The sequence below is a fragment of the Anas platyrhynchos genome, chromosome 3, assembly GCF_047663525.1.
Source record: "Anas platyrhynchos isolate ZD024472 breed Pekin duck chromosome 3, IASCAAS_PekinDuck_T2T, whole genome shotgun sequence".
Classification (NCBI taxonomy): domain Eukaryota; kingdom Metazoa; phylum Chordata; class Aves; order Anseriformes; family Anatidae; genus Anas; species Anas platyrhynchos.
This window is the reverse complement of record NC_092589.1, coordinates 25,326,301-25,350,624: the sequence shown is the minus strand read 5'-3', so window position 1 is coordinate 25,350,624 and position 24,324 is coordinate 25,326,301. Positions and strand designations below refer to the sequence as shown.

The following is a 24,324-nucleotide window of genomic DNA, read 5'->3' as shown; positions in this document are numbered from 1 at the left end:
AAAAGAAACAGTAATGACACTGAAATACTAAAATGCAAAGTTTGGCTGTGTCCAGCAACCTAAGCTGAGCTGCAAGTCAAATTTGCAGAATGTAAAGCTTGTACAGGCAAAAGGCAAGGTAGGCAGGAGCCTTCTGCAACTTTGAAGCAAATCAGATACCCTATCTTATGTACTCAGAGACTCTGAAGTTATTCCGAATTTGTCTAGATGGCATGTCTCGTTGCAAATGTTTCAGCTGAGACTGAATATAAACTTTGGAGAACTAATTCTTGGAGCACTAATACTTCAGGCCTCAAATCTGAAGAGTGTTCTTTCCCTAGCCATGGCCAGAAGTTGCTCTTTACTTCAGGAAGGACCTGAAAGACACCAGATAACTGTATCCCTTGAGGACCAGGAAGTTTGGGGTAGAAAGTATAACTCTTAATTGGCTTCAGAGTGTAAAGAAACATACTTTTATCTATCATCTGTCCACCACAGCCTTAACTACTCACTTAAAATCAAGGTTTTCCTCTCAGAAAACCAATAACCTAAATAAGCTTTTGTCTTTAAACCATGTGAATGCCAATGTTCAAAAAAGTGCGTAGACAGAGTAAATGTATTGTGCATTTTGAATGAGCATAACGCCTCTGATGAATAGTAGAGAGCCTTCCCAGTGCCACAGTGGACAGAGTGTACTGAAAAGGCAAACCTGGTCCTTTGGTTACTTCCTTAGATTTTTCTTTCACCCCTGCTCTACAGCCTTACAATCAATACTGCTGTGTGAAGGTGAACTGCTAGGGAGGGGAAAGAGGGGGAAGACAGCTTATGTGTTTTTTTGTTAAGTGTTAAGTTTGAAGATAGGCATGTTCTTAATGTTCAATTTCATTGCAATTTCTGCATTGCTGTGCATAATTATTAAGAGTAGGCTTAAAGGAGATGAACATTACACTTACCTAAGATAAATTATTGAAATAAGAATACCTTCACAAAAAGAGGCAGAAGAAAGAACGATAGCTAAAGTGGAAATACTGACAGCCACATAAGACACAGCCAGTATTGTTCAAGCTGTTCAGTTTCTTGAAGATGCCATGGTATCTGAAACAACGATGTGATCTTCTTATGACACTTCTATATAGCAGAGCTGTCTGCTGCCCTTAAGTGTTCTGGTACAGCTTCTAGCTGCTGTATTAGACTGTGCAGCTGTGGTTCCTCCGCTGCATTCTTTTGCCCAAACTTAAACCTATTAGGCAGGAGTTTCATTTTTCTAGACTCTCATATTTTATTACTTAAGTATTACAAAACTGTTGTTAGAATTCAGTTTGTTAAACACATAACATAACTCCATGGCTTTATAGTATAGCCACTGTACCAATAATTATAGCCTCTATGATTATACGAGTTGGGAATTTAAAGTTAAATAGCATTTCAAAAAAAAAAAAAAAAGAATTTGGATATGCATTTGGTTAATTTACAGAGGAAATTATTGTAATTTTGTTTCGAAAACCGATAAACCTTACAGTAGCATCTTAAATACAAAGTTCAGAGTCCAAAAAGGAAACTGAACGCTATTTTACTGAAGCTTATTTTGTGTTGAGTAATTCTAATGGTTGTACTTCTTCCGTTCCAGAACTATTGTGGCACTGGTATATAACGTGCTGAAAACCCTGATGGAAATGAATGGCAAGCTTTTTGATGATCTTACGAACTCATACAAAGCAGAAAGGCAAAGGTACTGATTACTTTGTCCAAATGTGTGTTATGAATACATACCTAACGTGTACCAGCTGACAAGCAGAACTTAACGGTGGTGGCTGTGGGGTGCTGTAGTGGAAGCGCTGGCTGAATATTGCTCCTGGCTGTCACTTGAGTAAGAAGCACCCACTGTACAGGTGTGTGGCAGCACCATGGCTGGCACTGAAGCCCCGGGGTGCTCGGTGCATTCAGGAGTGCTCCATCTCGGGTGGGGGAACCAGGCTCAGCTGCTGCTGCAGGGGGCTGTGCTGTCTGGAGAAAGCTCTGCTGGATAATGCTTCATAGCTCAGCCAAAGCCTGCCCTATCCTACTAACCTACTAACGTGTACGTTGGAGCAGGGTAGACGTGGTCCTACGCTGGCTGAAAGCACATGTTAAGGCTCCATTCAACAGTTGTGCTTCCACCACCCCAAAACGCTCTGTTTCTTGCTTGTTTGCACACAATTAAAGAACTTCCTTAGAACTGTACTCATCTGTGCAAAACCATCCTACAGCAATTGTTTGAGTTGGAGCAAAGTTACTGTTTTACCACTAACCTTTACTAATTTGTATGTTCACTTTTTAATAGAGCAAACCGTGATTGCCTCAAAATAGCTTTGGGGTAGAACTTACATTACAAATTACTAGATGTAGAAGAACACGGTTGCTTTAGGTACCTGCATCTCCACATTGCACTTAAAAACACATCTGAAATTGATACTTCGCTCTTTCCTACAGAGAGAAAAAGAAAGAATTGGAACGTGAAGAGTTGTGGAGAAAGCTAGAGGAGTTAAAGCTTAAGAAGGCTATGGCAGAAAAGCAGAACAGCACTCACAATGTGCTAAACACACACAGTACAAGTGCCAAATAAAAGAAATGACAACCTCTACTCGGCAGATATACTTTTTGTACCCTTTTGAAATATCTAAGAATTTGCAAAATAAACCTCATCAGTATATAAACAGCCAGCTTTTTCTCTGGCGCAGTGTAAATGAAAAGATTTGAATTTAAATACAGCAGTTACGTGATGTCATTACCACAGCATATTGTAAATTTGTCTAATTATTGATATACTGTCACTTCCAGCGTTTCATAGACCTGAATTATCATCCTTAATGAGTGAAATAATTACGGGAGTGGTGAGAATTATGACTTGAATTTTTGATTGTGTTGCACATAGGTGGTATAGTTTGCTATGTACATTTTTTTTCCTTGTTTTATATGTGCTTTTCACATCGCTGCATACTTTGGTTAAGAATATAGAAAAGGCTTCTAGTTGTGCTGTATTTTCTCAAATAAAACCAAGGTACGTTACCAGTAACGTGAAAAACGCAGTATGTGCCCCTTACAGCCTTGAAAGGAACTCACGTGGTGCTGTTCTTGAATTTGTGATTGAATTCAGATTTAGATTTACGTGCAAGTTCACATTAGCATGAGGCAAAGTAGGAAAAGAAAAAAAGTCAGCTCAATCAGGTCAGGATGGTCCATGCATCTGCCTGCCACTTGGTGAGTGCCTCTACCCCCTTCTCACTGCCTGGTGGTCCTGGGCCTACTCCAAGATTTCCTCCTGCTATAGCTGAGGATGGAGCTTCCTTTAGAGAGCCCATCAATGATGCTCCTGGTCAGCCCAAGGACTCCCTGCAGAGTAGTGTCATTCTAGAGACTATCTCGGACACCTCTGCATTAGTTTTAGCACCTTGTGGGCTGAAGAGTGAGACCAAAATTGGGATTTATTTTTTTTAGTGCAGCAGGAAGGCTGTCAGTAACTAGTTCCTTGTTTTATTTAAAGAAAATGCAGTCTGCTTTTTAAAGGTGGAAAGTTGACTATAGAAGTCTTGTCTGTTTTACTTGATCAAGTATTTTTCACATCTTTTATCAGAGTACCATTCCAATCTCTTAAATTGCAGTAGTGTGGAAAACTTTTGTAATGAAAGATCTTTGGGGAATTGAGCAGCATTCAATAAAGTCTTTATGTTTGTATTTAGTGCTGTAATCACATCTTTGTGCTTATAAAGACCAGGAGAATTAGAACGGCTTTCACAAATAACCCTTGAACTGCACTACACTTGTCACTTAATGAAAAGCCACGAGTTATTTAGACAAAACTGTTAAACCTCAGTGACCCCTGCTTCTAACTTTAGTGAGTAGGGCGGAGGGATTTGTTCTGCTCTGTTAAGCCCACGGGGCCTGAAGAAGAGGCAAGAGCAGGAACTGCAAGTGACTCCCTCCTCCCCTCACCTGGCTGGACAGAGGAGAACCTGTACATCGCATGCAGCCAGTATTGCTGCTTTTCTAAAGTGCCTTGATTTTGCTCTAGAAATCACCTGGAAGTAGTACATTTTGTCCCAAAACACTTCCTTAAAATCTCAAGTACAAAGAACTGGGGGGTGCTCTTGCCATACTTACTGCTTTATTAGCACTCTCTGTTAGTAGAGGATGGAAGAAGCAGAAGTTAACTCGGCATGCTCCCTTCCTCGCAGCAAACTCTTCCGAGCAAACACGCAGTAGTGCACTGCTGCCTTGTAGACTGCACAATTCTCAGTGAGGCATCTGGACTAGTAAGGGACTTATAAGGAAGAAAAAGACTACACACCACACAGCACAGTTAGTTAGTGCACATTCTCTGTATAATAGAGAATCTCATTTAAATGCCAGGCTGATGAAAGACTTTTTTAATTCCTCAGGAAATAAGGAAGGGAAATAGTCTTGAGAATTAGATTTTGAAATTTGTCATCAGCTCAGATGCCCAGCTATGCTCGAGTTTACTTCGAGTTAGACTGATAAATTTTTGTTTTTTACTTACACGTTTTGCCTTAATACTCCCATTTAGATAAGCTCCTGTGAAACTAGCTGCAAACTGAGAGCTGGCAGTTTCAAGAGAAGGTACACAACAGCTTAATTGAACATGTTGGTCCGTTTTAATATTAAAGTCAATACACTTTAAATCAAAAGTGACATGTAGTAGAATTCCAGTGTATTTTGTTTTAAGACACACTTTGGAGAGGGGAGGCCAGACCGTTTTTTTTTTTTGCATGGTCTTTCCCTTCCACATAACAGTCAAAGAAGTAACTGCATTCTGGTAGCAGATGCAGGTCACAGCTCATGCAGAAGTTAAATAGCTTCCTGTTCTGAGAAGCATTCAAAACTGTCTTTTTTTTAATATAAAGAATTTAACTGCTACAGCATATTAGTGAATTTTCTCCTCTCTCCCCACTCCCCTCATACATTGAGGTAAGCTTGTTAAGTTTGGAATAGAAAAGCATGAGTTTGTTAGCCCTGTCTAGAGTTAGCTCTGTTCTGAAGTTCAAACGTCAGTTCGCTAGGCTGTTACTCCAGCAGCTGTGTTTTTCCTGAAGAAAACATACCTGGTTTACATCTTTAACTGCTGTCTCACTGAATGAAGTTCATTCCAGTTATTTTCTGTCCCTTCTGCTGTGAATAGTTAAAAGGCAGTCTTAGTCTCAGCTTATGTGGTTCATTGCTTGACTTCTCCTCTTCAGATGTCTCTTTCGGATTTTGATCATCCACTTAACACTTAACTTAGCAAAGTCTGCTGCCTTAAACAGAGCCAAAAAGATGCCACAGAGAAGAGCAATCATGTTCCAAGGATTTGCTGTGATTATCTGAAACAGATTAAAAATATTATTCCCCTCCTCTGACTTGGTATATATTATACCTATGCATTAACAAACAAGTCTCTTCTGTGTTTTGTGGCCCATGCCTTCATGCTGCACAGCAGGCCTGGACTTAGCGCCTTTGCCACACATCTACCTTGCTCTACGATTTTTCCAATTCCTTCTGTGAGGAAGGAAACGCACAGATCCCAGGAGATGCCTGTACTAGCTGCTAAATTCCTTTTAGACTACTTCAGCATGGTAAATTGTTTAAAATGTTGGAGATAATTATTAAACTGCTAATTTAACCATAAGGATTACATTTACTACGTTATTTAAAGATTTACAAAAACAAGCAGTCCCATGAAAGACGATCTTCCAAAAGATAAACCTAAAAGAAGCAACTGCTGGAAAGCTTTAACAAGACAGTGTTGTAATGCCAAACTAGGTTTTGACAGCGGCAAGCGTTTCTGTAGAATTGCAGCAAGTATTTTATGTTTCTATTTTTATCTATATTTGGTTCAAAAGTAGTTAAGCTTATTTATAGTTTGCAATTCTCCTTGTGCCCGTAGGCACAATGATGGCTTCTAGGATCTCGAGATGAAGTGAGGGGATCTGGGCTCAGGCAGCAATAAAGTAACAGCTTTCAGATCCGCCATGGGGTCTGCAGCACTGGTGATGGTCAGCACAAGTGCGGTGTCACTGGGTCACCACCCAAGCCAGAGGGCCCTAAAACGGGCTTCCCCTACTTGTAAATCACAGTGGCTTTGGGCAAAAAAAGAGGAATTTGAGAGATTTTGTTCATGACAGACCAGGTTGTCAAGCTGGGCCATTTTAAATGCCAAATTTTAAACAGATTGACTTCGCACATTTTGCTGTTCCGTATTTTTCTAGGGAAGGTAAACAGATCTTTTTCCCCTGTGCTCCCCTGGAGCACTAGATCCATCTCACATGCTAAGCACATATACCTGCAGGGATCCACACACCTTTTAAGCACTCCAGTGACTGACAGTGATCTTGTCTGGCACATCGCATACCTCTGGCTGCAGTACACTGAGCTGAATTTTGAGTTTTTGTTTTGCTTTGTTTTTTTAAATGCAGTACCAAGTTCTGTTCAGATAAGGGCCAAAAATTAGACCACTTTGTTTTTTATTATTATTATAAATTTTGGTTTTATTAGTCTGATTTAAGTCTAGTCTTCTTACATGTCAATTAATAGGAAGAGTCATTAAATCAATTTACCCAGGCATACTTACTTATTTAAGCAAAATGTTCAGACTTGACCTGAAGCTACAATTTGCTAATGTACAGGGGCCAGGTTTCTTAGCTACGTGCACCTTTAGCTGCAAGAATAATGCTGAGTGTCACTAAGACAAGGGAAGGCTGCAGATAGTCTTGAGCCCCACTTAATAATTATTGCTGAATTAAAATAAAATAAACAAGCACCCCAGACTGAAATTTAAAGAGTAACTTCGCTCTTCCTCTGGTACCTCACTCCAAGTAGAAACTCAGAGGCATACATACACACACACACACACACACACACACCATGAGCACATATAGCCTGACGATTCAAGAAGGTGCTAGAAGGTTACTTACGTCCTGCACAGTCTGTATAAAAGGATCTTTCCATTCAAAGACGACAAAAAACAGCTGGTCACTTCTTGGTTTAGTCCTCTGGTCAATATAGTTAACCACACTAGTCTGGGAGAGGGGGAAAAAAGGTGAAAAAGGTGCAGGTTACTTTCTGTAGTAGTGTAATCCAGTCTTCTGTGCAACAGAAAAGGCTAGAAGGTGAAAACAAAGTCTTACTTCACACATACCTTACAAGTACTCCTTTCTGTCCCCACATGCTCACAGCCCATATTCTCTTTAAAAATCAAAATGATTAAACAGATGCACAGTTAAGTTCATATACCCAGGCAAGGACAAGCCAGATTTGTTCCAGTTGCAGGAAGGCAATAGGAGGTTTGGTGTAATTCAAGGAAGAGCAAGAGATGCCAGATCAAAGCCTTCATCTAGAGCGTTGCTGCCCAAGCAGCTTACTGAAAGCACTTTGTTCCAGGAACATCAAGAATAGTCCCGTTAAAGACAGCCTATCCATTCTCAAGATAACTGCAGCTGAGCTTTGGAAATGCCATTATACATCACTTCTCAAAAACAAAAAAATTCCCCTTCCAGGTGTGGGGAGCTCATTTATAAAATTCATTTACTTGGGGTAATATGGCATTTGGAAAGTTCCCATGAATGAAGGTTACGTTACTGTTATTTGCCAGAGAACTACACAATGATGGCAGGAATCATCTTTTTTGGAGGATCAGTTGTAGCACAAGCTAGATACCAGCAGTTGCAGAATGAAAATGGATGTGGAAAAAAAAGCCTACGTATTAATGATTTTAGGCTGTGAACACACAGCAGCACTGTACGTGTCTGTTTCGAGCGTATGGGAGCTTTACCAACTCTCATTACCTTACACTTCTACAGCCCGTGTAATTATTGCAGCGCGCGACCATCCCAGCCATACTCACTCAAGAAAACTGCACAACAGGAAACAACCAGCTCACACAGCTGCCTACAAGCAGTGGGAAGAGTAGAAAAGACCAAGTAATGGTCCAGAGGGTACCCAGCTCTCAGTCACAGCTCTGCTCTTCCCCCAACCCTTTGCCACATAAGCGCTCTTTTCAAGTGGACCACGGACTAAGGGAAAGCATAGTAGTGTGCCTGGAAGATGCACTATCTTAAAAAGGACTGCTCTTAAAATTCTCTTTTCTCATCACCGATGAGCTTCTTCCTCTCCCACCAACACCGGGAGCAAGCTAACAGGCTCAGAACACAATTATTCTCCTGTCCGTAAGCGTTAACAGAGCAGGAATGAAAGTCAAACTTACTTCATCTCTAGCTAAGTTTGCACCTTCCGCTTGTATATTTTCTAGCTTTAAATGATGCAAGAAGTTGAGATACTCCACATTTCTAAGGATACTCAACAGATAAAAGTCTCAAATCCAAACAAAAAGCAGACGTGAGAGTGCTATAAAGGGTACTTAGCTTATGTTACCTCTTCATCCTAATATCAGACCCTGTGGTACCTCTTTCCATTACTGTTACTTAGATAATTCCTTCGAAAATCCCTACCTTGAACTAAGGCAGCTCTGTTAGTTTTTCCGTATCAGTCTCTTCAGACCCATACCTCAGACTACAGGTGTCACCGATGACACAGGCAGGGCCTGGAGTTTCTCACCTCTCTGCTGAGATGTTTTTCCTGCAGTGTCACCATACCAGTAGCAGAGCACACCATGACATTAACGCTTTGACAGAGCATCTCCACGTTGAGAAAGAACACAAGTAACTGCACAGCCAGTTCAGCTTCCAAAACCGCCCAGTGGCAAGTGGTGTAACGAATGCCATTAAGCAAAAGCCAGCCTCCTGATGCTTCACTTCAAAACAGACGACCCCTTCCTCCAGCTCACATTGCTAAGTGCTCCAAGAGGTAGTTTTGTTAGCCAATTATCATTAAAAACATGCAACATTTTGACAGCCCCCAATTTTTAAATCAACTAACAGGTCCTAAAAAAATAAAATCATACATTTGGGAAGTTAATATTATCTTTACCTCTTGTTTGAATTCAACAGTCTCACTACCATCTTCTTCCTTTGTTTTCACCAAGGACATCTTGACCCAAGTTCGAAAGCCTCCGGAAAACTTCCAGCTGGAGTACGAACTTTCACAGTCCTTCATGAATTCTGCTTTTTCTGGGCTAAAGGAAAAAAGACCATTACTTTACTGACCAAACTCTGAGCAGTGTCTGGGCATTGAAGGCAGTGAAATGTCAGGCCTACACTTCAAAGCACATTCAAAATGCCCTTTATATTTATATAGGCTAAAATCAAGCCTATCTAAAACATTGATAGTAGTAATGTTTTAGCACTTGCACTCTTGTTCTTAACTGCAGCAGACCCACCTGATGCCGTGCTGTCCCAGTACTGCCTCCCCGTGCAGATCTGCTGCTTTAGGGGAGCTGTGACTTAATGCTGTGCCTTTCAGCCATTTTAAGCCTCCCCATGCTCCTCACGCAGCAAGTGATAAAGAGGTAACTCCAGGGCCTGTCTGGTGTCTGCTAAATGCACAGGACATGGTGAATTCACCTCTCCGTGTACTTTGAGCTCCTCAGCACTGTGATTTTAGCCACTTTCACGTCACCTCCACAAAATAAGCCTGTCCCTGCAGCTGCCTTTCAACAAGGTTTCGCTCGAAACGAGCGGGTAAACCACTGCGATGAGTCACGAAGCACTGAAGCGCAGACTGCTGATTTTTACTAAAGATAGATTTCATGTTACAAAGCCATGCCAGGGTATGCTGGTCCTTAAAAAAGGGAGAAGGAAAGGGTTTTTCCCTCCGAACAAACACATCTTCCTAGGTGAAGGCAAAGAGCTTTTGTTCACATGGCAGAGGGAGCACGTGGCTGGGCCCGCTGGGAGATGAAGCCTTTTTGGTCTTCCAGGAGAAAGATGCAAAGAAGTAAAGAAGACAAGGAGAGCTGAAGAACAGGCCAATAGGGAATACTGGCCCTGCACCAGCACTGGCTGGATTTGCACTTTACATTTTTCCTTAGTCTTCAGAATTAGGGCTCCTCTTCTAGTTTAACTAAAAGGGGAGATTCAGATGAGATGTTAGGAGGAAATTCTTCACTCAGAGGCTGGTGAGGCACTGGAAGAGGTTTCCCCGAGAAGCTGTGGATGCCCCATGCCTGGAGGCGCTCAGTCAGGCTGGAGGGGCCCTGGACAACTTGATCTAGCGGGTGGCATCCAGTGGGTTGGAACTGGATGGTCTTTTAGGTCCCTTCCAACCCAAGCCATTCTGTGATTCTGTGGTATCTTTGTCTATCTGTGCCATTAGCTGTTTGCTCAGTTGTCCCAACAGGATGGCAGCACACTTCTCCAGCCCCCACTGGGAAGATTTGGGCAAAGCATCACAAAGTCCAACGCCTGACTGTTCCTTGCCATACGAACCACTGACGTAGGGAGACCTACCCTGGCAATTATTTCTTCCCCTTTTGGTGTACGGGTACAGCAGCAGCCGATGGGACAGTCAGGAAGAACACGGTGCTTTGCCACTCGGAGGAACATAATTAGCACCCTGCCAGCCAGCCACACGCCTCATGCATGACTCAACGCAGCATCCCAGCGCAGCTTTCCAAACCAACATGGAAAATTGAAGCAGGAAGCTATGACATGGAGCTGAGCACTACAGCCACAACTCACTTGGTAAGCAGGCAGCAGTACAGTATTTTGCCCGTGACAGTAATTGTGGGCTTGAAAAAGAAACATTAGACTCTTAGGAGGAGCAATCTGAGACGGCATCTCCTTGCGTGCGCCTATAATCCAGGCCACTGCCAAACAGATGGGGGGGGGAGAACAGAAAAAAAAAAAGGGGAGGGAAAGGACAGAGCAGAGACACAGAAGCTTTGCACAAATAATAGCAGAGGGCAAGCAATGTCCACCAGTTCCCCTGTGCTCAGGGAACTGGGAACTCTCTGACAGCCATGGGATGTAATAAAGGGTCAGATGCGGTACTGAAAGTCTCGACCCTTCCGTGTTGTTATTTGTTTCTCTGCACACAGCAATCCAGACCAAAGAAGTAAAGATGAAGCTCTGTTTGGACACAGAAATAATCTCTGACCTGTTCAGACTGGTATTCATCATCTCACATGACCAGAAGTTATTTTACATGCTAAGCTAACAATAGTTTTGACTATTGACTATATGTTCAGAGGATTTTCTTCTTAAACCCATGTATTACACTAATGATAGTTGAGGAAAGGAACTTGTATTTTTAGCTACACTTTTTGGGTAATTTGCAAGGGTTTCATTATTTCCTTCCCTCCAATTAATATGGCACAGCAACTGCCACTGTCTTAGAAAAAAAAAAAAAGAAGAAAAATACAAAAGAAAAAACACAGTGGCAGTACCCTTCCAGCTCAGTCCAACAATAGCATATAGTGCAGCAGTGCTCTGCGAGGGCCAGAACAAAACCAGCAAGCACTGCCAGCTTCATGCAGTCTGTTGATCCAACTTTAACACGAGAGCTGCAGAGAATAAAACCCTTGACAAAGACAACTGGACCCTGAGTCCTTACCACTTGCTATGCCTCAGGAAAATCCTTAAAGATACAAGAATCCAGATGCCATTTTTATTATTGCTTATGATATGATTACTGTTCACTGATGCGATTATTGTTATTTAAAGCAAAAGCGAGCTGCACAGAATTGTGCCTGCAAAGAAGCTGTGCCGTTGATACAGCTGGACCACCCTCACCAATTTCAAAGGCGTTCAGACTGATTTCAGATGATGGAATACCTCCAGACATATTTTACAGCAGTCTGCCTATCCATTCCATCCTAAGCTCTTTGCAGACATTGCAAATAAAACTGTAAAGGTAATCGTGATAGCTGATGCGTTTTAGCACGTAGCTCAGGATCTTTAACAGCACTTTACATGAGTTGCTGGGCACGGTGCTAAGAGCACGCTCTTGTAACCCCTAAGTGAGACACTGTGTCAGGAAAAGTAGTTAACAGCAGTGAGCGTTTGAAGGCTATATGGAAGGACAAAATTACACTGTCAATGCACAACAGTTTCTAAGGATATCAGTCCAGTCCTTCCAGCAGCTAAATTCAGCAGCAGCTGACGAGCCGGAAGCCATTTCTGCTTCCTCTCCTGCTGGAAGCCAGACAGAACAATGCCACATCCAAACACACCCCACACATGCATGGCATTTCATGTGCTCAGGAGAAAATGCAGGTTTTCAGCCTGCCCCAAGCCAGTCTGGTTGGTGCCCTGGGATGCCAGGAGAGCACTGCACAATCCCAAACGAGGTAAGGCATGCAGGTTGTGCTGAGCTTTGGAGGATGCTGCAAAAGAGGCAGTACCAAAGCATCGTGCACACACTGGTTCTCTGTACTTTACCCAGACACGCAGATCATTTCCCACCACATTTGTAGATCTTTGCCAGTTTTCCCATTACTTGCATTACTTCCAAACCAGCCTTACCTCACGTTCTTGTCTGCCACAAACAGGCACAAAGGATGCATATCCCCAACCAGACAACATTTCCTGCCTTTTGCATTGCTCCAAGCATGCCCTGGCCTCAGCCTTCATGCCCCAGCCTCAGTTCTGCTGCCTTCCAACAGGGACAAAGCAGCTTCTTTAGGAACAGCATGTCACTTCCCCCTCTCTTCAGTGACTGAATCTGCCACCTAACCTGTCTGACCTGGGGAAACCTGGAGGCAGGAGCTTGCAACCCCAGCTTCTCCAGGCAGCTTACAGATGATTCTTAATTATTCACCTACTGTGGCACAAACACAGCCTTCCAGCTAGGATCTTGGCAATGCTGCTTACTGTTGTTCTGCACACCCAACCTACCTTTGCACAATGCGTGGCCGAAGCATTTCAGACAACAGCATGCAGGCCTCCACGCAGGGAGAGACTTTACATACTGCCAGCTTCAATGGGACATGCATGTTTTAGTTTGGAAGCAAACAGCTCTTCAAAATGGCTTGTCTGCAAATTGGTACAACGAGCAGAGAAATGGTGCTTCCAAGACTCGAGCAAAGCTAGTCCAATTTGTGTCTTGGTAAGTTTGCTCATTGTGCAAAAAGACAGCGACCAGATGCAATGCAACCACACCTCCTGATCTCTCCTCCACTGGGGATGCTCTCAGACAGCTCATGTTTTAAAGCACAGACCCAACTGGGCACTTCACTGGATTCGGTCCCACTGTACCTACCACTAACTGCAGCACGAGCCACAACAACTGAGAAAAATCCAATGCACAAGGAACAAACAGCACCTTCTCCATCACTGCTCTCCGTTGGTGTTTTCTCATACTGAAATATAAAACACCCGGAACGCTAGAGGCGTCTGAGGTGCCTTTGTACAGTTACAGGAAGTACTTGATAACCTACGCTTAATGCCTGTCTCCTTCACTGAAGTAAACACTTTGTAAAAAGCAAATTCAGACAACTGGTCTTTGGCCACCCACCAATACTGTGACTGAACACTTTCAGTCTGCTCCATCTGAAAAACACCAGCATGATCATGCCCAAGCCTCCAAAAATGCTTCGCTGCAATAAAGCGTTACTTCTCTTCCCCTCCACCTTAATTCACTCTGCACATGCCCTTTATCCACTCTCCCTTTTTCACTTTGCATCCAGCCATTACCAAAGTAAGGCTTTCTATTAGATCTCACTGTGACTAATGCCTCTTGACTAGCTTTTAATCTGGATCACAGAGAGAAGAACAGAACTTGAATTTAAATTAAAAGCAAAAATTAAGCAGTTTAAGTATGGAGTTTATTCTTGCAAGCAAGGAAAAAAAAAAATGGGTCTTTCAAGAAAGTTCAAGACAGGATTAATTCCATTCCTGTTAAAATTAGCGAAAGGTTGATCAGCCACTCCAATGGCATTGCTATCAAATCAAAACAAAGTACTTTTAAAACCCCCATCTACTAAATTACATCATCCTTTAGAATCTTAAATAAAACTAGCAGTACAAACGCTTATGGTTAACCTTACAATGAAATAAATCGGTCTAGGAATCTGATCTTTATAGTAACTGCTTAAAAAAAAAAAAAAAAAAAAAAAAGGAGGTACAGAAACATTTGTGTTCTTAATGCCCTTCATTATCACACTGCCAAGTACAACCCACCTCCTGATCACCCACAATAGAGGACAGCAGCAAGACAGTGAAAACTTCAAAACTCCTAGAAAGTGCAGCAGCAAATGGCTGAAGAACAGCTGAAGGGCACTTTCTGTCACTGGATGTATCCTCAATTCATTTTCTAAAAGGTGAGATTAGTAATCTAAGACATGAAAGTCCAACAGAAATAATCCAAAATTCTTTTTTTTTTTTTTCCCTTTTAATAAAAAGAATCATCATAAAAGCTTCTCTAACCTTCCACCCAAAATACCTTTCTTGCACTAGTATTGCTGTGGATGCAAGTTCAATGCTGTTACAGGTTCATCATCCCTTTACATACCTGTTGATGAACTCTTGGAAAGAAGAAAACAGAAGGTAGTCAATGGCACTAAAATCTTGGTCTGTTTCATTTAAATGAAACTGCAAAAATACCAGTTCCTTTTTCTTCACATCACGAGGGCCTTGAACAACCAAAGCATACTTCTATAAGCAGACAGAGAGACAGTGAGAGTAGCAGAGGAATCCTCATTTCCCATTCTTGAATTTGTTGTCTGTCACTAATACTTTACATAACTCTAATACACATCGAGATTTTCCTGGCCTCTAATAAGTGCACACCTATTAAAATACCCCCAAATAATGTCTGCCTTGGTATTAACAAATTCCTTCTTTTGGTTGTAAAAATGAAGTCTCTAAACCAAGATTCAGTGTTTTGCTAAGAAATCTGCTCTAGTTCCATCCCAGTCGTTTGGGTTCATGTGGAATTACCAGTCAAGGCTCTGCAGCCTGCATTCTGCAGACAGACAATCAAAACAGTTTTAGGCATTACAGTCTAGGAACCTTCAGCTCTTGACATGAAACAAGTTAATTTGGAGTCTGATGTGGAGAACATCAGGCTTGTCCTCGAGAAAGGAACAGTTTCATAGCCCCGAGCACCCTAAGCAAGCTGCTGAGGAGGAATGAGGGGAAGAAAAAAAGAAAAAAAAAGCTAGCTGGCAGGCAGAATACAACTTAAAGTAGTGCAAGAATTACACTGGACATCAAGCTGTTGCTTGCAAAATGACTCCACCCATTTGAACATGGCTCTATGTGGTTCAGAGGTCTGCCTCAGTGCCTCTCCATTCAGTCATAGGACTGGAGCCTTTGGGATCTACAGGCTTCTAAACGAACCTACCACACAACATAAAAGGCAGGTTCTTAGTTTGTTAAAACATACAAAAATAATGTGAAATTAAATATTAAGACTTAAAGGACTGTTTTCAGATGTACTAAGGAGCTGCTTCCCAGAAAGAAATGGTGACTGGAAAAAGGCAAGACATGAAGATAGATAGGGGAAAAATAAGCTGACCAAAGAGGTAACTAAATTGTTTGTTCGTGTTTAGTTTCCTTAGAAAGGGCCTGAGCAATAACTTTAGATGAGATACAAATGATCATATTTAATGGTTTATTTTCTGAACATTTACCTGTACAGAGGCCAGATTCCCTGCGTTTTTAAGAGGAATTTAAGACAGATATATCAACATATCTTATTGGCACGCAGCACTTCAATACAATGAAATGCTTTGGTGCCCAATTAAGAATTTTCCAAGTGTGACAAAAATAGTATTTAACTCCTAGCAAAAACACAAAAAGACAGAAGTTATCCTGCTTCAAATTACATAACTGCTACTGCTTTCAATCAATCTTAGATTCACGTTATCAAGTTTGCTTGCCAATTCATTCAGGAGAGGAATTAAGGGGGAGTTTCATTGTGAAAAGACTCCTATTCCATTAAGGCTTTCATGTTGCACACAGCCACATGACAACTGATCATTCCTAACATATATACACACTGACTGGGGTCTTTTACATTTCTGAAAACAACAGGATAGATGGCTTGGGAAAAAAAAAAAAAAAAAAAAAAAAAAAACAGAAAAACAAACAAGCCAACCCTTCCCCTGAAGAAGGATATTTTGCAGCACTCCAGAAATATTTTTACTTTCAAATACCATTATGAACAGAAAACCCCCAGTGAATAAGTTTTACTCTATGATATTATTACCATCGTTTGATTAGTAAAAGGATCTGTGTAGTTGATTCTCCAAGTGGAGCACTCAATTTTTCCTTGCTGACCTGGATTTACCAGAGGCGGAATGTGATCATAGTAATGATGCTTGCAGCTAAGCAGCTGAGCCTTGCCTGGGTAGAAGGCAATACCTGTTTCGGGATTAAAAAAAACAAAAAAAAAAAAAAAAAAACATTGAGAAGAGTTGACTTCTTTCTTATGTTCACAGATTTTCATTCTGGGATTTAATCCCACAGGATACTGAGCTATCTTGCCAAGATCCAGCAAAACAATCAAATTAAACTATGTGCTCGAGTATTTTCCTGTAGCAGGACAACAGTGCCAGCCACATCAGGACAGAAGCCCTGCAATGTGTTGCAGAAAATCCAAGTTCCAGTTCAGTAACCACAACTAAAAGTTCACAGAAGTGACTAAGTTTCCTTAGTCCTCCCACAAGCCAGCAGCTAATGAATGAGTTCCTCTGGCCCCAAATAAGAAGAATGTGTAAAGTAAGCCAGGAGACCACTGAAGTCAACATCTACGTGTTTCCAGATGCTGTCATTTAACACATCGTATTTTCACTGGAAAAAGCACATGTACTATACATGAGAGATTAAAGGTCACTGGCTGATCCTATAAAAGCAAAAAGATGCTATTCAGAACATCTAGCATCTTCTGTTCACAAAATATGTCATGATAAAAATCAAAGCCATAAAACAAGTACTAACTGTACCAATCTCGTTATTTTTATTGCTAGGTAGGCAGGCTACTTCTTCACCTTTATGGAAATTCATTCACATGTATATACCATAAGTTTGTGGTTCCACAGCAAGAGCAAGCATTAAAAAACTTCAGTCACCTCAGCTGTAGAAAGCTAGCAAAATATAAGACCCAAAACCAAAAATCCTATTATGCCACATTTAGTATTGGCAACAAACTTTCCTGAAGATAATCTAGACGAACTACCAAAAAAGTGTAATTTATTAGATACGATTAACTCACACAGCTGAGATGGCCTGTCCACCAAAATGCAAGATGTCAAAGCAGTCAGAATACATCAGTCTAAAACTGCTCTCTTTCTTCAGCGCTCCATGCTTGGAACTTGACATCTCATCTAACCTTAACAGAGCAATGAAGCAAAGGGCTACATTAATTTATGCTTTCTGACCTGGCAGGAATCCCCTGCCAATACTTCTGGATTTATAAGTATGTTGCTCTGTTTCTTTCAATGACATTTTCTTCCCATTGCTGTATAAAAAGCTCACATGCAGAAGAGAGAAAAGGGAAAATCAAGAAAGAAAAGGGAAAACACCTGCTTAATTTACTGTCAGAGCTATACAGGTCGAATTCAGAGACCTACTAACACAGCTGAGCCTAACTAACCACAGAGAAAAAAATACAGGAATACAGCAACACGAAACACTCACCTTTCAACCACAAGTACTGGAACAGTGATTTGTAAAATGTGGCAAGACATTAAAGCAGACGTGTTATTTTTAAATAGGAAACTGACGTACAAGGAGCTTCCAGTGCTGTTTGAGCGGCACTTGCTGTCACAGCTTTATGTATGAATGGTTACTGGATAATTTAACAAAAACAATAATTCTATTTAATAATTCACTATTCAAAAAAGGTTTCTGCACAGTAATCCCTCCTGCAAACGGCAATACAGTTTTCTGGCGCCATATCACATTTCTATGCCACCATTTCTCTGCAGCCACATAACATTGTCATTGCCTTCTGATGTAATACAGCACTGTACATAGTGCACAGCAGTAGGAAGCTGCACTGTGGGTTTTCTTGTGGTTTGTCTGGAGAATCCACCTCCTTAACTGTCAACAGCACTTCACTGTCCAGCACAGGAGTGAGACCCTGGTACAGATCCTATGTGCTACCCTGCTTGAATGGTGCTGTTTTGGGAGTGTTTCACGAGGAATTATCTTCTTTCCCTAAAAGAAGGCTCATTCTGGAGTGTGCAAACATTTCCTGTCTTTCAAACGTTGCAGCACACTCCGCAGCTGCTGTCATTCATGTTACTGGCAGGAACCCCCAAAGATCTGTCCTATAACATTCATAATTCCATGCAAAGTCAACACAACACAGAATAAAAATAAAAAAAAAAAAAAAAAAAAAAAGGCAAGTAAAAGATCTGGGTCAAAGCGTTATATGAACTCCGGGCCCTGGAGAATCAACACTGAAAACACAGAACAGTGTAACATCAATGGGAACAACAACTCTACCCCTTCAGTTTGTTACCAGACTTACCAGGTGCATCGTACAAGGACACTTCTTTGTAAGAGACAGACATCACGGGGTGCTTGAGCTTCTCCCTGAAGTCACTGATGGTTTGGTAGACAAGGAATACAGCTACAGCCATGAGTAGCAGATAAATAAACAGGAGAATTACTGAAAAAACATTCTTTAGGCAGGTCTTGCTGAAACGCAAGGAAGGGGCACTGGTACCCAGTTCACTATCTGGAACCAAACAGAATATGAATTAGGACTTTAAAACACAGATTTGGGGGCTGAATTTATGTAGTGTTGATTTAAAGATCAACCGCTTGAGAGGAAAGTAAAAGAAAATCATCTTGATTTAAAAAACACAACTATTGCTGTTTTTAGTGATCAATGAGACAGCTGCTTCCTTCTCCTGCATGAGGCACAGTCTTTGGATGATTGTGCCTTTTTTTTTCTCCACACATTGAATTTGGCATTCACTTAAGGACATGGAAGGAAACAAAGTTTATTTTCAAGAATGCCAACCCAGAAATAAAGTTCAAAGTTCATAAGAAACAATTAACAGTCAGTCTTTCCTCCTGGAAAATACAACTTATTCCCCTCCACCTTCCAATCTGAACTGATTCTGACCACGTTTAATGTGTGTCAGCAGAGACATTTTAATATTCTAATAATGCAAATAGCTGCGTAAGAGCATTATGTCTCCACCATAATAGCAGCGATTGTGCATTTGTTACCCTCTCATATCTGGGGTCTAATTCATAACTCCTTGTGCATACTGCAGAAAGTTTCACAAAAGGCTTCTTCCAATTATATCTAGAAAAAGGCAGACCTGATTCCTTCTTCCTTGCCTCTAAACCTTATCCTCTGAAGATCCTCACACTAGTCTCACCTGTACACACAGAACTATACAAATGCTTCCCCCCCCCAATACTCCTTAAAGTATTGTCAAAAGAAATGGAGAGTGCAAGGTAAAGGTTTAGGCACTCGAGTTACATGTCATATTTAGATTGTCAGCAATATATAGCTTAACACATAAAACAAGCATTAAAACCCAACATATTGGAGATAAATAGGCATATTTTATACTGACTTTTCTGTGGTGTGTAATTTAATGAGTCAGGCCCTCTCAGGCTATGCCACACTGCCCTTCAATTATAATAGCATGGTTTGGTATTTGGTCCTTACCACAGCAAACACTAGCCTTATTGTAGCTCCTGCTGAGCACATAACCTCATATAAAGGTCCGTGGCCACGCACGTGTTCTGAAGTTCATTGCCAGGAGATGTCAGCCAAGAAAATTAAGATATTGATATGCATAAAATTGCACTACTAACATAACAACAACAAAAAAAGCCATCTTAAACAGCTGCAAAATATTGAGGGGATACTCAGTTCCTGTTGGCTTACCTTACCACCCAAATCTGGGCTGCAATAAGCCCGTTTAACACTGCTCCACACTCTCAAAAAGCAGGTCCAAACAGTCTAACTAAAATCTGTTTTGAAGCCTGTGCTTGGTACTGCATCTTGCACACATAAATCTGGCACAGACTTTGTTTGCAATCCACTGCCATCACAAACACTGCTACTCAGGAAAGATACAGCCAGCACAAACGGCAGATGACATACTGAGCTATCTCAGCAGCAGGTGTGACAAATCTTCCTTGACTGAGCACATTTCGTGACAAAGAAATATTCTCATCTCAATCCCCAGAAAAGCTCCTTAGCTTTCCAGCTATACTTATTCCTCAAAGTAAGTCACCTAGTGCTTTGTTTGCTCTCACAAGTGCAACTAAAAAAAAAAAAAAAAGCTTACACAGAAGCAGCTTATCAGTCACTTTAATTATCAGTCACTTTAAATTGGTAGGTTTTTGGCCAATAGTTCTCACCTGGTAAAATAACCGAGCTGACATCTTCATGAACTCCCATTTCTCCTCCTCTGTCCTCTGCTGGGTTTTCAGATACTCGCTCCACATCTTCACTCAGCTGTGTAGTTAAAACAGTGGTTCAATTTCCAAACATGCTCTCAACTCGCAATTGCTGGAATTTCTATGGTACAAATAAGAGAGGCTCCAACTAACCAGACACACAAAAGCATGCCCCCAGTCCAAAAGCACCCAGAACCCGTTCCACTTTGCGCAACTCAAGAGTCACATTTGCACAGTCCTATACCTGAAAATTACATGACTTGCGCACTGCAAAAGAGAAAGATGGCATATTACATTTAACCTACTTCTAGCCTGCTCCTTAAAGAATAGCATCACTTCTTCTTTCGAGATCCAAGTAATTGTTCCCCTGGCAGCTTCAGCTCACACTGAACCCCCAATTAGGGCAATGCCTTCTGAAATAAGCAGGAACCACTCAAGAACATATCTTTAGGTATTAACAAACCACAGCACAAACCAGCAAACAGACCATTAGCACTTCTTAATAAACGTGCGTAAAAAGTAAATTGCATTTGGACAGGTACTAGGGCAAATAACTCAAACGTAGTCCCAGCCACGTAGGTAGGTGGGTCATTAAAACACTACGAGCACCCCCAGCATTTCTGGTACTTGCTTGAGCTCGCTATAAATATTACTTGGTATTAGTGGTTATGCAACTAATTAGCCTCCCAGTGTTTCTAAATCAGCAGCAGCGACCAGATGTTTTCTTGTTTTGCTGTTCAGAGCTCTGGGCCCAAACTGCCAGGACACCTCCACCAAAGTCAGAAGCTTGTCGCATCAGATAGGCATCATACGAGATCACGAACCACTGGACTATTTTTCCTCCCCCGTGTGTTAGACATATCCACTGTATGTCTCCCAAGCTTCTTTCATGCCAGGGAACAACACACAAATTTCAGCACAGTGAGCTGGGGGCTTGCAGCCTATCGTGTTGCATGGGAACTGTCCAAGCTGAACACTCGGTATCAAATAGCTAATTAGATAAGGGAGAGGAGCTTTGGTCCTATTTTAAGGGAAACGGGTGCACAGTTCATGCAGTAGCCACACTGAATACTGTTAAAATTTACTCCCCCAACTTCCTTAACAGTAACATGCATGCATCCATAATGAAATATTTTCCTTTCAAGCAACTCTAACTAGGCATCAAAATTATCATCATTACACAAATCATCATTAGCATTTATTAGGAAAGAGTCCACTCATTTCACATCTCGGAAGACTGACGTAAAGCCTCCATCACCTCCTGACGTACTTCTGTATTTGTTTCCACCATCCACAGCAAGTTGAAAGCGGTAACCCGGTTGTTTTTAAATGCTGTGCACATAAATAAAGTATGATTTCCCACGGGGTGAGGCAAGGAGCACACAGGTAAATAACAGGCTACACATTCGGCTCATTTGCAGGAGACTTATGGAGGTACAACTGAAGATACTTGTTTCAATTTCCTTCATAAAATAAACGAAATTTAGGATGGCCTTAATTTAACTTCTGTAGGGCCACATCAGTTCTGTTTACCTGAACCCCAAACAAGCTATTTGGACACAGGAAGAATATTCACTGGGCCTTTTGCACCAGTTTTGCTAAATCAGCTAAAAAGCTGGTTCCAATCACACTCGTGCCAATTCCTCACAGCGGAGCCGACCCAAACAGCTGCCACAAGCTGCTGAGGCGCTGCAGTTTCGCAGCTGACTCCCACACCTCCTGGTTGGGCTCCCGGGTACGGACACCTCCTCAGCTGAGGTGGTGCAGAGGGTAGGTGAACTCGATTTTTGGCAGCAAGAAGGTATCGACATGAGTTTAAACAAGAACCCAATTTGCAACGCTTATCTTCTCAAGAGGCTCTACAGTGCTTCTAACACATAGGAAAAAGTCAGAAAAATGTAATCTCTCAGCATTCCTAAGAAACAAACAGGAAAACAATGCGTGAACACATTTTATTATCTCTACTAGGCAGGCAGGCAGCCCCACGTGCCCTTCACACATACCACAGGACAGATGGTCAAAAGCAGGGAGCGCGCACGTTGCCTCAGCTGCACTGAGCTGAGCCACGAGACCAAGCCCCCCAAAAATAATAATTTCACTGCAAATCCCAAGCACCTGACCTGACAGGACGTGAAGGCAGGCGAGCACACCCACTGAGGCCACTGTGAGCCTCACGGTCCATCAGGGCATCACAGCAACACGCAGGGCTGCACTGCACCGCTGTGCCAGCTGGTCCTGGCTCCTCCAGAAACCAGGCACAATCCCCAGAGCACAGCACCCAGAAGCAGGGAAGCTGCCACACACTCACACCCACAGGCCAGCTCTTCCCACGTGTTTTTGATAAGGAGGCGAAGCGCGGTGATAACGCGAAGGCACAGGGACGGAGGACATGGAGATAGGGCAGGACACCGAGAGCAGGAAGGGCACAAGGAGGAACAACCTCGCTGAGCGCGCCTCGGGGCTCCCCAGGCAGCACTCCCCTTTCTCACACAGGCTTTTTTACACCCGTCAACTTCATCCCGATAACCACGGGGTAAAGCCTCCCTAGCGGGCACAGCCCTCAGCCAGGAGGAGAGCTCCTCTCTGCAGCTCTACCGCCCGTCCACCGCCCCCACCCCGCCGCGAAAACCCCAGGCAGAGCCCCCCCAGCAGCCAGCACCCCGAACCCATTCCCTACCTCCTGGTAGGACCCGGCCACCTCCGGCCTCGGCATCGCCCCGGCACGGCCCGGCCCGGCCCGGCAGGGACACGCAGGCGCCGGGTCCCCCCCCCGCCGGCCGCTGCCCGCCCCGCCGCGGGCTGCCGGGAGCTGTAGTCCGGGGCGCCCGGCTGAGGGGAACCGGATCAGTACCTGCACTGCCTGTGGGGCCGGGTTTGGGGCCGGGTTTGGGAATCTCGGCCCCATTCTCGGGCTCTGAGTAACGCGACGTTGGCCCGTGTGGCGTGGGGGTTCCCCTCACACGCATAAGCGGTTCTTTGTGAGGGTTGTGAGGACATTTCCCTGCGGGGTAATTGCATCAGTGTGCTCCTTAGTGATGGAGAAACTGTTTATTATTTTATTTTATTTTATTTTATTTTATTTTATTTTATTTTATTTTATTTTATTTTATTTTATTTTATTTTATTTTATTTTATTTTATTTTATTTTATTTATTACCTCACCTTATTTTACCTTACCTTATTTTACCTCACCTTATTTTACCTTATTTTACTTTATTACCTCAGACGCCTCACAACACAAGCTGTCCGAGGCAAGGACAACCCAACTTAAAACAGTTTTGCCCACTCCCCCTGAGAGACGTTTGCTCCCTTGGTGCTGCTAGCCATGCACCGAAGCAAGGGCCCAGCCTGGCACAGCAGCACCGATGATGGGGTGCTCCAGGAAAAGACCAAAAAAAAAAAAAAAAACACACCATCAAACAACCTCATTAGACCTGACTCATGAGCCATCCGCACACAATTACCTATTTTTCTCCCCCAGCGTGTAATTGGTGACATTTCATAATCAAGAAAAAGCACGCAAAACATTTCTTGCACTGAGATGTAACACTGCAGTAAGTTGCTGCTGACCATTTCCCCGTGCCTAGGACCCAAAACCAGTACATTAATAACCAAGAACTGAAGTCCCTTGACGACAGCATTCCTAATGCACGGCCTCTCCTTTCCGAAACGATACTTTAGGTCTCGTTACTCATTTCACACGTGGCTGTGGCTCAAAGGCAGGCTCTAGCTCACCCCCAAATCCCTACCACTTCTGACAGATGTTGGCTGCTATTCAGCGCTTGCTGCCCTCCCCGGGGAGACACTAATAACTAATTACTTCAGAATAATAGGTAAGAGTATAATGTGACTTGAGCCAAACTGACAAATTAGTCTTCTGCATATTTCCAGCAGCATGGGTCTCTGCTGGAAGCCATGCAGGATGTTTGCAGGCCGAGTAACCAGGCAAATGCCAGAGCTCTTTCCAGTGTCTTGCTTGTGCACAACAGGAGTGCTCAGGAGCTGTTCTGTCCCAGCCCTTACTAAAGGTCTCTTTTCTGCTTGACATTTCCTATCTGTCTTGTGGTGTGTGGAGGCAGCAGATAGAAGTGATGCACAG

At 42.6% G+C, this 24,324-nt stretch overlaps 2 protein-coding genes across 8 annotated transcripts in view; one reads left to right on the top strand and one right to left on the bottom strand.

The window, feature by feature from the left end:
* Positions 1 to 3,690, top strand: part of PPP2R5A (protein phosphatase 2 regulatory subunit B'alpha) — a 43,455-nt gene extending 39,765 nt beyond the window's left edge. Inside the window, exons 12-13 of the mRNA XM_013095757.5 lie at positions 1,607 to 1,708; positions 2,449 to 3,690. Of these exons, the coding sequence (XP_012951211.2) occupies positions 1,607 to 1,708; positions 2,449 to 2,581 (235 nt within the window). The 3' untranslated portion in view covers positions 2,582 to 3,690. The remainder of the gene's footprint in view (positions 1 to 1,606; positions 1,709 to 2,448) is intronic.
* On the bottom strand, positions 823 to 23,088 carry PACC1 (proton activated chloride channel 1). 7 transcript variants are annotated; one of them, XM_038177531.2, is made up of 8 exons: positions 22,903 to 23,088; positions 20,187 to 20,283; positions 18,325 to 18,426; positions 16,057 to 16,211; positions 14,356 to 14,498; positions 8,935 to 9,079; positions 6,924 to 7,028; positions 823 to 5,333 (listed from the first exon to the last, which is right to left on the bottom strand). In XM_038177531.2, the coding sequence occupies exons 1-8, from the start codon at positions 22,936 to 22,938 to the stop codon at positions 5,172 to 5,174; spliced, it is 945 nt and encodes a 314-aa protein (XP_038033459.1). In that variant the 5' UTR covers positions 22,939 to 23,088; the 3' UTR covers positions 823 to 5,171. The 7 variants fall into 7 exon arrangements, with proteins under 7 accessions (XP_038033459.1, XP_027308841.1, XP_027308838.1 ...); XM_027453040.3 differs by having other exon boundaries at positions 20,187 to 20,346; positions 22,903 to 23,085; XM_027453037.3 differs by having other exon boundaries at positions 18,325 to 18,534; positions 20,187 to 20,346; positions 22,903 to 23,081.
* Positions 23,089 to 24,324: the final 1,236 nt, after the last annotated feature.